The following is a 13,603-nucleotide window of genomic DNA, read 5'->3' on the forward strand; positions in this document are numbered from 1 at the left end:
CGACCAAGAGGCATGCATCCAGACTAGAGAAGCCTCCTAACAACCCTGTGCATCATTGCGCTAGCCTTTCATATGCTGTATGACCCCAATGGTCTTACATAACCATGCCTTGTTTCTCCACAGCAAGAATGCCAACAATTCCCACAGCGAAGTGAAGTCACTTACCCTACGTGTGGAGGCTCTCGTTCGTCTTTCGACTCACGAGTGAGTGGGATGCCCAGAGGAAAAGGGCTGTATTTCAGGTTTTAAGTGAAAGAGATTCTGGAGAACAATCTCGCCTACAGGTTGTGTTCTTCAGCTTAGAAGCTCTGCCTTCTAATTCCCCAATGAATGGAGACAAATTATGATTATATATTTATACACCACTTTGGAACCTTGATCTTCCAGATCCTAATCTGACACTCTATCTCAGGGATCTCTAACATGGTGCCCTTGGGTGTCATGACCCCTGCCAGCACCTTTGCTGGCACCCAGCAAGTAGGCAGGGTCAGGAGAGACTTTTGCCCTACAAGAGTTCTGATTGGCTATGGGTATAATAAGAATGATAAGAATAATGGTACTTTAGTTAAAACCAAAACTGGAATATGTATTTAAAAAATATAAAACAATAGTTAAAACGTAGGGCAAGAAGAAGGAATTCAATGAGGGAGCACCTCACAGTCTTTACCCACTGGTGGAAGAAAATGACAGAAAGGAATAGATGCCTTTCCGTGGGGTGAGTTTTGGTGCCATGATCAATAACGCCCACTCCTGGGTTGCCATCAACCTGTTCTCAGAAGGTGGGGGAACCCTGAAGCAGTGCCTTGGAAGATGGCCTTACAGTGGTTGGGTAGGTTCATTTGGGAGTAAGTGGTCCTCCAGGTAAATTTCTGCTTTTATCTGAACACCCTGTCTGTTCCTCCAACAGAGTATCCAAGCCAGACACCCTGGGTCTTCCAGGCTCTGGCTGGGTCCCTGGCCGGGCAGTGCTTCGAGAGCAAGATGTCGGTCCTGGCATGTGTCATGTCTATGAGGTGAGTATCATTAGCTTGGTGCTGGTGCAGTGCCTGAGAGTTCATATACAGGTGAGAGAAGTCTCACTTTTAGAAGCCAGCCTCAGGCCCATCCTTCCCTTCCTCATCTCTCTCTCCCCCTGCCACACACATACAAATGCCATTTTGCATCGATGAAGTAGACTGTCCTTCATGTCGGTAATCTTCTGATCTCCTTTCTAGCCTCCCCAAAAAAACATCAGTACACTTTTTCCCCCTCAGCAACTTTTCCTCAGATCTTTAGTTAGGAGAAAAGGAGACTCTGCTGCATTTCCTTGTGACCCTAGCAAAGCCAATAATCAACAGGTGAGAAACCACCTGAGGGGCTAAAATTGAGGCCCCCAGCCCAAGTGCATGTTCCTAAACCTGTTAGCCAAGATTATTTGAATTATGGAGGAAAGGAAGCATCCATAGCATTATGTAAACTGGAGGGTCAACAAGTAGCCATAGTATTATGTGAGCTAGGAGGGACATGAAGAATCCATAAAATAATGTAAACTAGGGAGGACAGGAAGCATCCATAGCATTATGTGAACTAGGCGGACAGGAAGCATCCATAGCATTATGTGAACTAGGCGGACAGGAAGCATCCATAACATGTGAACCAGGGGGATGAGAAGCATCCAAGCATTATGTGAACTAGGGAGGACAGGAAGCATCCATAATGTTATGTGAACCAGGCAGACAGGAAGCATCCATAACGTTATGTGAACCAGGGGAAAAGGAAGCATCCTTAGAGGAAACGCAACCATTCTTACATTGAGCCCAGTTTTCTAATACCCACCTTGCTTACCCATCATTCTCACATCATTTTCTTTATTCCTGGATATCCCTTCTGTCCACTTGGTTTGTCATTGCTCTCTTGTTGATCCTTTTTACTTTCTGCCCTGCAGTTTGGGAACGAGGGTCCAAGCGCCATCAGCAAAGGGATCTTGGATGTCAGCTGCCCGATCCGAACGAACGGACGAGATGTGCAGTATGTCACCCGCTATCTGGCACTGGCCAATTGCTCCTCTAACCACCCCGTCAACCCATCTCGCCTCCAGGTAATGAGGAATGAGGTATTAGGGGGCAGTAATCGGAGAGGGCTGGGCAGTGATGTGGCTTTTGGGGCTAGAATTCAAACAGAGGGTGGTTTAATGCAGAATAGGAAGCAATGGAGGAAGAGGAGCAAGAACGCCTTTAAAAGAAAGACTTAACTGCAGTTAGTTTCAGAGGGGGTTGTCATGCTGGTCTGTAGTGGAAAAGCAGCCGTGACTCTGTTAAGTGCATAATCCCCAAACTCTTGTTGGTCTCTGAGGTGCTACCAGATTTGAATCTGTTTAACTGCATTCAGTAAACCGACTACAGCTCCAGGTTCGACAGTCCTTTGCTAGCTGTCAAGTGGCTTCCTGGAGTACGCGCAGCAGAGTAAAACCAAAATCAAGTGGCACCTTCCAGACTGACCAAGTTTATTCCAGCATCAGGATCGGCTTTCATGAATCAGACCTCCCTTTGTCAGATGTAAAATACCAAATGAAAACTTCGTATGTCAGTCTTTTCTGCAAGTTGACTGATGTAGATTAGTAGAGCCGGGCAGGGTACTGAAAGTGTTATGGAGGGCTTGTAAGCATCGCCTGCTTTGATGCGGAGCAAACTTCTGTCCCTCTCCCCCCCCTGCTTTGGATATGTAGTTGGATCCACTCCCGACATCTTTTCCTGGCCACGATCAGCAGCATTACGTCCAGAGGCATGATGTGGGCTGGAGCAGCAGCTCTGCAAGGAACGGTTTCACTCTGGTAAGCTCAATTCCTCATCCATTCTCTCGTGCACTGTCCCTTCCTAGTGCTTTGCCCAGGCCAGGGGTGGCAAAACGTGCTTAACGTATGAGCCACACAGAATAAATGTCAGATGTCTGAGAGCCACAAGAATGTCAGATGTGGGAGGGAGGGAGGAAGGAAGGAAGGAAAATAGATGGGGAGATGGAGAGAGAAGTGGAAAGAAAACAACTTTAACTTTAAATGCATTCTCTAAGCTGCCAGCTGGCTTGGCTTGGAGAAGTAATTTAAAGAGACAAATGCCTTCCCCAAGGTGGATAATGGGTTAGGGTTAGGGTTAGGGTGGTGGGAGCTTTAAGAGCCACAAGTGACTCCCAAGCTACAGTTTGGCCACCCCTGGCTCAGGCCTTTGTGCAGGTTTCAAATTTCCCCTTTCTTCAAGTTCAGTCATCCGGTTGGTCCGATAATGCAACAGTGACATTAATCTTTCTTGCCAGTCATTTGGGTCCCACCCTCAAGGTCTGGATTGGTCAAGATGCCTGTGTGCCTTTCCAAACCCCGCCTCCCCCCAAAAGTCTCTTTTCACAACACTGGAAATCTAAGGGCCTCATTGCCTTGCAAAGACCCTCGGGTCACAAAGGGGTCTGTCAGGAGGACTTTCAGTCACTTACCCTGCAGGTTCCTCACTGAGAATTGAATTCCCAGGTGTGTGGCAGCTTAAGTAGGATAGGGACCATGGGCTGAGGGGAAAGGACGCTTAAACTGTGTCCCCACACCATTTACCTGGACACGATCTGAGAACTTTGTAACACATCATCAGACCCTAAGACAACCCTGTCTGCAGCAACCTGAGGTAATGTTGACTCTGGCCAATTAGTTAGTTTTCATTACCAAAAGGGAAAATTTCAGAAATATTCTGAAGACTCTGGTACCCACTGTCAGAAGAAGAATCAGCATATACAAGACTAGAATATTCAACAGTGTCTGTCGACCATCAGCAGGAGGGAGGGACGGTGGCTCAGTGGTAGAGCATCTGCTTGGTAAGCAGAAGGTCCCAGGTTCAGTCCCCGGCATCTCCAACTAAAAAGGGTCCAGGCAAGTAGGTGTGAAAAACCTCAGCTTGAGACCTTGGAGAGCCGCTGCCAGTCTGAGTAGACAAGACTGACTTTGATGGACCAGGATCTGATTCGGTATAAGGCAGCTTCATATGTTCATATATGTTCAGATATTATCTCATTCCTTTCCCCATTAGATCATTAAGTTACAGGAACAGCCGGCGAGTCAGTTAATTTCTTCTCATTGATTTGTTCCATACAAAGTCAAAAATAAAATGAAGGCTCAGCTTGCAAAATACAGTCGAGTCTACCAGCTGATCAGCTGCACATTGTTCATTGTTTATAGGACTCTTTCAAAATCACAGGGATGCACCCTCTTCGATTGTGTCCTCAGATCAAATTTTACTTTTCTGCTCCAGCCCCAATATAATGGCGATGGTATCCAATGTGAGCTGGAGATGACACTAGATCCCAGTCACTGGGACCTACTGGATCAGATCACTGACTGGCCTCAGTTCCTACCTTGTGTCTTTGTGGGCAGCCAATGGTTAGGGTGAAGAGGGTTTGTCTCTCTCCCGGCGTCCTCAGCATCCTTTTCTTGCCTTGCAGAAATGCAATGGGGACGACTGTTTCCAGCTGCGCTGCCACATGGGGGCGCTGCAAAGGCAGGAGAGGGCCGCCTTGCACCTCTGCTTCCGCATCTGGGCCAAGAACTTCCATCAGGTAAGAACCATGCACCCAATCTGGTGGTTTCCAGTCCCTGCTTTTTCAGCTTTGGAGTTGAATTTCAGTCTTGGGCGCCAACAGCTATGTTTTTGCAAGAGATTACTGGGTACCTGCTGGCAATGCTCCCTCTAAGTTGTGGAGTCTTGTGAGCAAAACATAAGAACCTAAGAGAAGCCATGTTGGATCAGGCCAATGGCCCATCCAGTCCATCACACAGTGGCCAAAACACAGCAGGAGCCTTTCTACTTTGTTAGCTGCTGACATTAAAGTTGTGAGCTACTGCATAAATTAGCTTGCTCTGGGGCCATCCTTCCTGAGCTAAGACAAAAAGGTGTGAGCCAGTGGCTACAAAACTGAGCCAACTCATGCTAACTCATCTTAGAGGGCACACCGCCTGCTGGCAGGCTCCGTGTCACTTTGAGACTCCTTGCAGCTGCTGCGCCTGTCCAGAACCATCCCCCTCTGCCCGGAGCTGACTTCTCACTTCCCTTATCTTGAGCTGCAGATTGAGATGGCATTAATGAAAGAATCCCCTGGCGGCTTTTTCCAGAGGGGAGGGTCACCTTGCAAAAGAGATCCACACACCCATCAAGTGTTCCTCCAGTTGGGTGTAGTGGTTAAATGCGCGGACTCTTATCTGGGAGAACCGGGTTTGATTACCCACTCCTCTACTTGCAGCTGCTGGAATGGCCTTGAGTCAGCCATAGCTCTCCCAGAGCTGTCCTTGAAAGGACAGCTTCTGTCAGAGCTCTCTCAGCCCCACCTACCTCACAGGGTTTCTGTTGTGGGGGAGGAAGGTAGAGATTGTGAGCCGCTCTGAGTTTCAGAGTGAAGGGCGGGATATAAATCCAATACCATCATCATCATCTTCTTCTTCTCCCTGTTCTCATTCTCTTCCCACTTTCATTTGCACTCCTGCAGCGAGAGAGCTATCCTCAGGCCGTACAGTGTGAGGCCGCCTATCACGTGCAACGGGTGCCCTATGAGATCCAGCCTCAAGAGCTCCCCTCCGCCCTCGTCAAGGTCTGTATTATCTCCAATCCCCTTTATTGGCATAGAAATAAAAAGTACAGCGTGGCAAATTTACATGGAGTTTCAGCTATAAAAATCAGTCAACCATCAAGAAGCGGAGCTAGTCTTTTGCTCCCTGATTGTTATGGCAGCCAAAAGGTACTTTGCGACTAGGCTTGTGATATGGGAACATTGGTTGGATAGTAGAAAAAAAAACCTAACCGCTTCAGGTAATCCATAAAAATCACAGTGAAGTAGGACATGGGCGACCGTTTCAAGGCGCCTTCCATTACATGGGCAGACTCTATCCTGATAAGGGATGTTGGCAAACCTCCCAGACAGGACTGTCGGAGCGGGAGTAGCAGAGTGAGGGAGATGACTTGCCCGACACAGGGCTTCAGGAAAGAAAATCAGGCAGACGCGTGCAACTAGTGCCAAAAGGTGTATTAACATATATACACGACAAGTGCTCTCTTGTGCAGTCTATACAATATCACCTCCACGGACAAAGTGCTTCGCCTAACCACCATCTCACAGGGAGAGACCTGTGTGATGCACACACAGATCATATATAGTCCAAGCAGCCAATCCTGGCCGTGCTGACTCAGCAGATTGCATCACTTGGCTTCTGCCGGCTCAAGCCGGTCTGCTGATCAGGTCACTGTGACCTAGCCTGGCAGCTAGATCACCAGCTGTCATACTGTAGCTGTCAGACTGGGTTTATGTAGATTCTTGCTCCAACACACCTCCTAATCTATTTAAACCCAGTGCACCAAAACACTTTACACAGTTTACATACATGTCCACCAGCAACATTACAGTTCATATTTACGTAGCTCGGAACCCTTTCCGGAATTCGTTCAGGAACTCATCATGATTGTAAAACACATCATCGTGTTCCTGTTCAGCCAGCTCTTTCAGACGCTTGGCTTCAGCCTCCTTCTCCCTTGCCTCGCACTCTGCCACCCAGGCTTTCCATTTCTTAGCCTTTTCTTTTAACATTTCCTCAAATCCGGGTGGGTCTGGATTGACAGTCAGAGTGACATAGGGACACTTGTACCTAGCGGGACGTTGGCCTTTGGTGGACCTGGCAGACACCCGTGGCCCTGTGCTTGGACCAGCTTTGTCTTCTTCGGGTTGCTCTGTTCCCACCTCCTGGGCTGGTTGCTCTGCCCCTGTAATTGGGTGTTGAACCTCCTGACTCTCACACTTTACCTCCAGTTCCTGCATTTGAGGCTCTGCCTCCTGACTCTGCTCGTCAGGCTCTGTGCCAGCATTCGGCTCACCTTCTCCAGCCCCACTGGGTGCCACCTCCTGGGCTGGAGTTCTGGGCTGCGCTCCAACATCGTTATCGCTACTTGGCAGCAGGACAAATTGTTTCTGCAAGGAGTGCAACCTTGGCCAGCTGCTTTCTTCATTGAACTGGGCACTCTTACTAAGTGTTATCTTGCTTTTGCTATTGCAGAAACGATAACACCTGGCCCTTGGCTTGTAGCCCAGAAAAATTAGGCTCTCTGCCCGGACATCCCCCTCCCCGCTACTCGTGGAGTGGATGCCAACCCGAGCCCGTGACCCAAAGACTTTTAAAGAACTCAAATCTGGGGTCTTGTTCAACAGTAACCTGTAAGGCACATTTTTCACAGTATTACACCAAACCCTATTTTGCAAAAAAACAGCTGCATGTATGGTTTCTGCCCAATAGGTCATTGGCAGTTGTGCATCCTCTAACATGCAATACATCACATTCTGCAATACAGCCCCATGCCCATTTTCTCGGGGCGTTGCCGGGTTCGTCAGACGGTGGGCAATGCCCTTGTTCTCCAGCCAACGTTTCATCTGGTTAGATAAGAATTCCCCCCCTCTGTCGGTTTGTACAGCTAGGAGATTAACCCCTAATTGTCTCTCCACTGCTTTGACCCACTTGGTGAATGTCTTATACACCTCAGACTTATGCACCATGGTGAAAACCCACACGTACCTCGTGTGGTCGTCGGTGGCCACCAAGCAGTATCTCCTCCCCGACAGACTCTTTGGCAATGGGCCAATAACGTCTAAATGGACTAGTTCCAGGGCTCGTGTGCTTTCCCTTGAGCTTTCTTTAGCAACAGCACACGCCTTGCTTTTGGTCTTCTTGCAGACCTGGCAATCCAAGTAACATTTGCAAGGATTTACTTTCAAACTAGGCACAAGCTCCAGGGTTTTCTTTAACGCCCTAAATCCGCAGTGCCCAAGTCTCCTATGGAGCAAATGTATACAATTATTGTGCACAGGCTCATTCGACACCTGAGCCACCTGGGCACAATCACTCTGGACCACATACAGTTTACCTTCCCTCTTTCCTGTCACAAGCAACTTTCCCCCACCTCCCAGGATTTTGCAGCAGGTTTTCTCAAATCTCACCTGGTATCCCTGGTCAAACAGTGTGCTAACACTCAACAGGTTAGACTGCAGTGAGGGTACATACAACACATTTTGCAACATACATTTCAGTGCAGGAAATTCCACATTGCCTGAGCAAACAGAATTGGCAGTGGTCCCATCAGCCAATCTCACATACTTATGCTCAGGACTGTCAATGTTTTTCAACAACTCCTTCTCGCAGCAGAGATGGCTCGTTGCCCCGGAGTCTAAAATCCAAGCAGACCCTGTGCTCTCTACTGCAGACGTGACCAGCCGGGTTGCTTCCTCACACGGGCTGGCGGTCCTCCGCTCTCGCCGCACACGCCCCCGCCTCTTCTCCCTCTCAGGGCAAGCTCGGAGCAGGTGCTGCGACGACCCGCATCCATAGCAGCGACGGACTGCAAACGCAGTCGGCTCCACTTCCTCCACCTTCGGACGCCTGCCAGCAGCGAAAGCTGGCTCATTCTTGGCTGTCTTCCCGGACACACCGATAACAGCACGCTGCCTGGCCGACACCCCCGGACAGCTCACGGCCGCAATTCTCTCTTGGAAGTCAAGCAGGTGGGCACAGACGTATTCCATGGTCAGGGTCGCTACGTCCACCGTCTCCAGAGAAGTTATCAGGGGAGTGTACTCAGGTGGCAACGACGACAGCAAAATGTACACTCTGTCGTCTGGAGCTACAGTCTTGCCTCTTGCCTCCAGCTCAACGAAACAGTCCGTTAGCCGTTTGATGTGATCTTTCACACACCCTCCAGCCGGCATAACGGTGCGGAACATCCTCCTTGTCAAGGCCATGAGGGAACCAGCAGTGGTGCTAACATGCACCGCACTCAACGCGTCCCAGGCAGCCTTGGGAGTGTCCTTCCCTCGCACATAAACCAGCTGGTCATCTCCTATAGACAGCACTATGTTGGCCAGTGCCTTATCCGATAACACAGTCTCGGCAGGAGATAAGTCAGCAGGGGGGTTACTCACGAACAGCCATTGCCCTTCACGCTTGAGGTAGTGTTGCATTCTCAGGCTCCACACCGCGTAGTTGGCTGAGGTGAGCTTCTCAACGGCTACTCCAAGCTGTTGCTGAGCCATCGTGCCGACTCCTCCTCACAGCTGGCTGCCGACGTCCCTCTGGCTCTCAAACAGAGAACGGTGGTGCTTCTGTGTCCTTCACCGGCGTTCCTCGCCTCCGGCTCTTTCCAAACTCACAGTCAGCTCAACTCTCAACTCTCTCCTCCGCGCAGCGGAACCGCCCTGGGCCCATAACCCTGTCGGAGCGGGAGTAGCAGAGTGAGGGAGATGACTTGCCCGACACAGGGCTTCAGGAAAGAAAATCAGGCAGACGCGTGCAACTAGTGCCAAAAGGTGTATTAACATATATACACGACAAGTGCTCTCTTGTGCAGTCTATACAATATCACCTCCACGGACAAAGTGCTTCGCCTAACCACCATCTCACAGGGAGAGACCTGTGTGATGCACACACAGATCATATATAGTCCAAGCAGCCAATCCTGGCCGTGCTGACTCAGCAGATTGCATCACTTGGCTTCTGCCGGCTCAAGCCGGTCTGCTGATCAGGTCACTGTGACCTAGCCTGGCAGCTAGATCACCAGCTGTCATACTGTAGCTGTCAGACTGGGTTTATGTAGATTCTTGCTCCAACAAGGACCACTGAGGGTAGAACATTGAGTCTTGCTAACATAAAGGAGCGGCATAACTGGGGTGAAATAATCTGGGAAAAGTAGTCAGCAGGCAGCCCATGATCTAGGAAGATACCAAATTCTAAAGGGGAACAAGTTTTATGTCCAGAAGAACAAAGGGACTGTTTCTCAATATCTAAGATCCTCTGTTTCAGGACTCTGAATGCCTACGTTTCACTTAGCATACAGAGGTTGTCCCAGGGTACACTTGTCTGTATTATCGGTTGGTCTTTATGTTTTTTTTTTAAAAAAATTAATAAAAGATGAGAGATGTGCCAGTCCATAAGAATGACTATGCTGCCCTGACCTGGATAGCCCAGGCAAGCCGGATCTCATCAGATCTTGGAATCTAAGCAGAACCTGGCAAGTACTTGGATGGGAGACCTCCTTGGAATACCAGGAGTGGGAGGCAGAGGCAGGTTGTATCAAGCCACTTCTGAACATCCTCCATCCCCCAGGAGGGGTCGCCAGAAATTGCCATGACTTCCAGGCATGCGTGCGCACATACAAACAGAAGAATACAACCCCCCTCCCTTAAGAATTACTTAACTGGTTCAGACCAGTGTCTGTCTTATTCATAGAAACACAGTGGAAGCTCCCCAGGGGTCATCTAGTCCAACCCCCTGCACAATGCAGGAAATTTGCAGCTATCTCCCCACCACCACACTCCCAGAGACCTCTAACCTTCCCAGTGACTGGGCTTCAGTCCTATTGCAGTCTGCGATGATGCCCGACTTTTGACACCACAGGTGATGGTATCAGAGCATTAATCTGTTCTTCCTTTCTGCAAATAGGTGTCAACCTCACTGTACTGGGCCAAAGCAGAGACAAGCCAGGGAGTCCCTCTCTGGATCATCATCTTGGCCATTCTGATTGGACTACTACTACTGGCTTTGCTCATCTATGTCCTATACAAGGTATGATGGCCGGAGGGAGGGGAGCGTTAGATCTCTGCAGGGCCAGATGCATGTCAGAGTTGCCTGCACGGCACATGGCTGTAAGATTGTTGCAGAAGGCGCTCCATAAGAACATAAGAGAAGCCATGTTAGATCAGGCCAATGGCCCATCCAGTCCAACACTCTGTGTCACACAGTGGCAAAAAAATTTTTTTATACACACACACACTGTGGCTAATAGCCACTGATGGACCTCTGCTCCATATTTTTATCTAAACCCCTCTTGAAGGTGGCTATGCTTGTGGCCGCCACCACCTCCTGTGGCAGTGAATTCCACATGTTAATCACCCTTTGGGTGAAGAAGTACTTCCTTTTATCCGTTTTAACCTGTCTGCTCAGCAATTTCATCGAATGCCCACGAGTTCTTGTATTGTGAGAAAGGGAGAAAAGTACTTCTTTCTCTACTTTCTCCAACCCATGCATTATCTTGTAAACCTCTATCATGTCACCCCGCAGTCGACGTTTCTCCAGATTGTTGTGCTGGACTTTGCTTGAGACTCTTCGTGTTCTTTCTCTCTCTGCTTAAACCCGGGGTCTCCAACATAGTGCCGGTGGGTGTCATCGTGTCTGTTGACACCCCTCCTGGTGCTTGCCAAATGTTTGTAGAAACAGGCCTGTGGCTGCAGGGGGGGCCTGTAAGGGCCCTCCCCATGACTTCCTGTCAGGTGTCCCAACTCAGGTGCCCCCAACCTTCCCCCCCCTCTCCCCTGCCACCACCACAGGGGTGAAAGCTGTGACGCGGTGGGGCCACCCCCTCCCTCCCCACAGGATTTAAATTACACAGGAGGGGGTACCAGAAGCAGCCGCTGCTCCTCCAGGTTTTTAAGAAGAGCAGCCAGTTTGGTGTAGTGGTTAAGTGTGCGGACTCTTATCTGGAAGGATCGGGTTTGATTCCCCACTCCTCTACATGCACCTGCTAGAATGGCCTTGGGTCAGCCATAGCTCTGGCAGAGGTTGTCCTTGAAAGGGCAGCTGCTGTGAGAGCCCTTTCAGCCCCACCCACTTCACAGGGTGTCTGTTGTGAAGACATAGAAGATTGTAAGCCGCTTTGAGTCTCTGATTCAGAGAGAGGGGCAGGGTATAAATCTGCAGTAAAAAAAAGACACTGGATTTATATCCCGCCCGTTACTCTGAATCTCAGAGTCTCAGAGCGGCTCAGAATCTCCTTTATCTTCCTCCCCCACCCCCAACAACAAACACCCTGTGAGGTGGGTGGGGCTGAGAGAGCTCTCCCAGAATCTGCCCTTTCAAGGACAACCTCTGCCAGAGCTGTGGCTGACCCAAGGCCATTCCAGCAGCTGCAAGTGGAGGAAAGGGGAATCAAACCCGGTTCTCCCAGATAAGAGTGTGCACACTTAACCGCTACACCAAACTGGTGTGGGAGGGGCAGCAGCTGCTCCTGGATACCCCTCCCATGCAATTGAAATCACTGGGGAGGGAGGGGGTAGATATGCCCTCTAACTGCAGTCCCTGCCCAAGCACCAATAATATGCCCCCAACAGAGTGTACCACCAACTGTAACTTGTGGCTCATAGTCCTGATGGACCTCCGTTCCATATGCTTATCCGGGTTTGATTTCCCATCCTCCACTTGCAGCTGCAGCCTTGGGTTAGCCATAGCTCTCGTAGGAGTTGTCCTTGAAAGGGCAGCTGCTGTGAGAGCTCTCTCAGCCCCACCCACCTCGCAGGGTGTCTGTTGTGGGAGAAGGAAATAAAGGAGATTGTCAGCCGCTCTGAGACTGATTCAGAGAGAAGGGCGGGGTATAAATCTGCAGTTGTCGTCTTCCCCTCTTGAAGCTGTCTGTGCTGTGCTATCCCTAAAACCTGATCTCTGTTTTCTTCCCCAGCTGGGTTTTTTCAAGCGCTCTCTTCCTTACGGCACAGCGATGGAGAAGGCTCAGCTGAAGCCACAGGCAGCTTCGGAGGCCTAGCAGGCCCGGCGTCACCCTCCGCATGTGTGTGCTGTGCATGTGTGTCGCCGCTGCTACCCTGCAACGAGGCACCAGGACGGCCCGTGGCGAGCGCCGGGGGAGGGAAGTGGGGCTCACACCAGCCGGGCAAAAGACGATGCGGTGCCACTGCAAACAGAGCCCAGCACGATGAGCCCCTCCGCCCCTCAGTGGAAAGGGGCCACCGGACCAGCCTTCAGAGTCTCGATGCCCCCCCTCCGCTTCCCTGGGGCTCGGATCTTACAAACACACTGTGCCCTGGTGGGGCGTTGCAGCGGGCATCCCTTCCCAGCCAAAGGGAATACTTGAAGCCGCCGGAGCGGCCGGTGCTGGCCTGATCTCAGGCCCCCTACATTGACGCTGTCTGTTCCGTCCGCCTGTGGGGGGGTCACGAGGGTGCTCGTTTGGACAGCGCCCGAGCTGCCGGACCCCTTCCGAAATGCCACGGCTCAGCCAAAGGAAGAAGGAAATAAAAGCACAATCACCTCCCAAATCCAGCTTTCTCCTCCGCGGACCGGGATGGAGGCTCTTGGGCTCCCCTTCCTGTCTTCCCTCCAGCCTGGTTCCTGCGGGGGAGGGGGGGTGACGTGGGACAGAGACTGAAGCTGGGGAGGCCAGACGCTCCCCCCAAAACGCCAAAGATTTGCCACGTTGAAGGAAGCCAAGCCATCGCCCGGTGTCGGCCCGGACTTGCCGACAGTCTTCGCACTGATCTCCGGAAACCGCTAGAGAATTTATTTTTCAGATGCCACTTTAATTATTAAAAAAAAAAAAAAAAAAAGAGAAAGAAATGAGGAAGCTGCTGCCGCCTCCTAGTGGCGGAGACGAGGGTTGCTGTTTTTAATTTAAGATGTCCATGTGCAATAAAAGCTTCCACATTTCCCATGCTGTCTTTTATTCCGAGAAGAGCAGCAGCTACGCCTGATTGGTTTGCTGCAAGGATTAGCCAAGGTGTGGGGGTCGTGGGGCTGTCAGAATTAAAGAGGGCATTTTGGGGAGCCCAAGTTTTCAACTCTGCC

The 13,603-nt window shown here is 50.4% G+C and overlaps 1 protein-coding gene across 1 annotated transcript in view; it reads left to right on the forward strand.

Moving 5' to 3' along the window:
- The window catches only part of ITGA5 (integrin subunit alpha 5), a 114,545-nt gene extending 101,080 nt beyond the window's left edge, over positions 1 to 13,465 (forward strand). Inside the window, exons 23-30 of the mRNA XM_060252503.1 lie at positions 124 to 204; positions 908 to 1,013; positions 1,925 to 2,077; positions 2,705 to 2,809; positions 4,453 to 4,566; positions 5,491 to 5,592; positions 10,475 to 10,597; positions 12,483 to 13,465. Coding sequence (XP_060108486.1) covers positions 124 to 204; positions 908 to 1,013; positions 1,925 to 2,077; positions 2,705 to 2,809; positions 4,453 to 4,566; positions 5,491 to 5,592; positions 10,475 to 10,597; positions 12,483 to 12,566 — 868 coding nt within the window. The 3' untranslated portion in view covers positions 12,567 to 13,465. The remainder of the gene's footprint in view (positions 1 to 123; positions 205 to 907; positions 1,014 to 1,924; positions 2,078 to 2,704; positions 2,810 to 4,452; positions 4,567 to 5,490; positions 5,593 to 10,474; positions 10,598 to 12,482) is intronic.
- Positions 13,466 to 13,603: the final 138 nt, after the last annotated feature.

This window comes from Heteronotia binoei, chromosome 13 (assembly GCF_032191835.1).
Source record: "Heteronotia binoei isolate CCM8104 ecotype False Entrance Well chromosome 13, APGP_CSIRO_Hbin_v1, whole genome shotgun sequence".
NCBI lineage: Eukaryota > Metazoa > Chordata > Lepidosauria > Squamata > Gekkonidae > Heteronotia > Heteronotia binoei.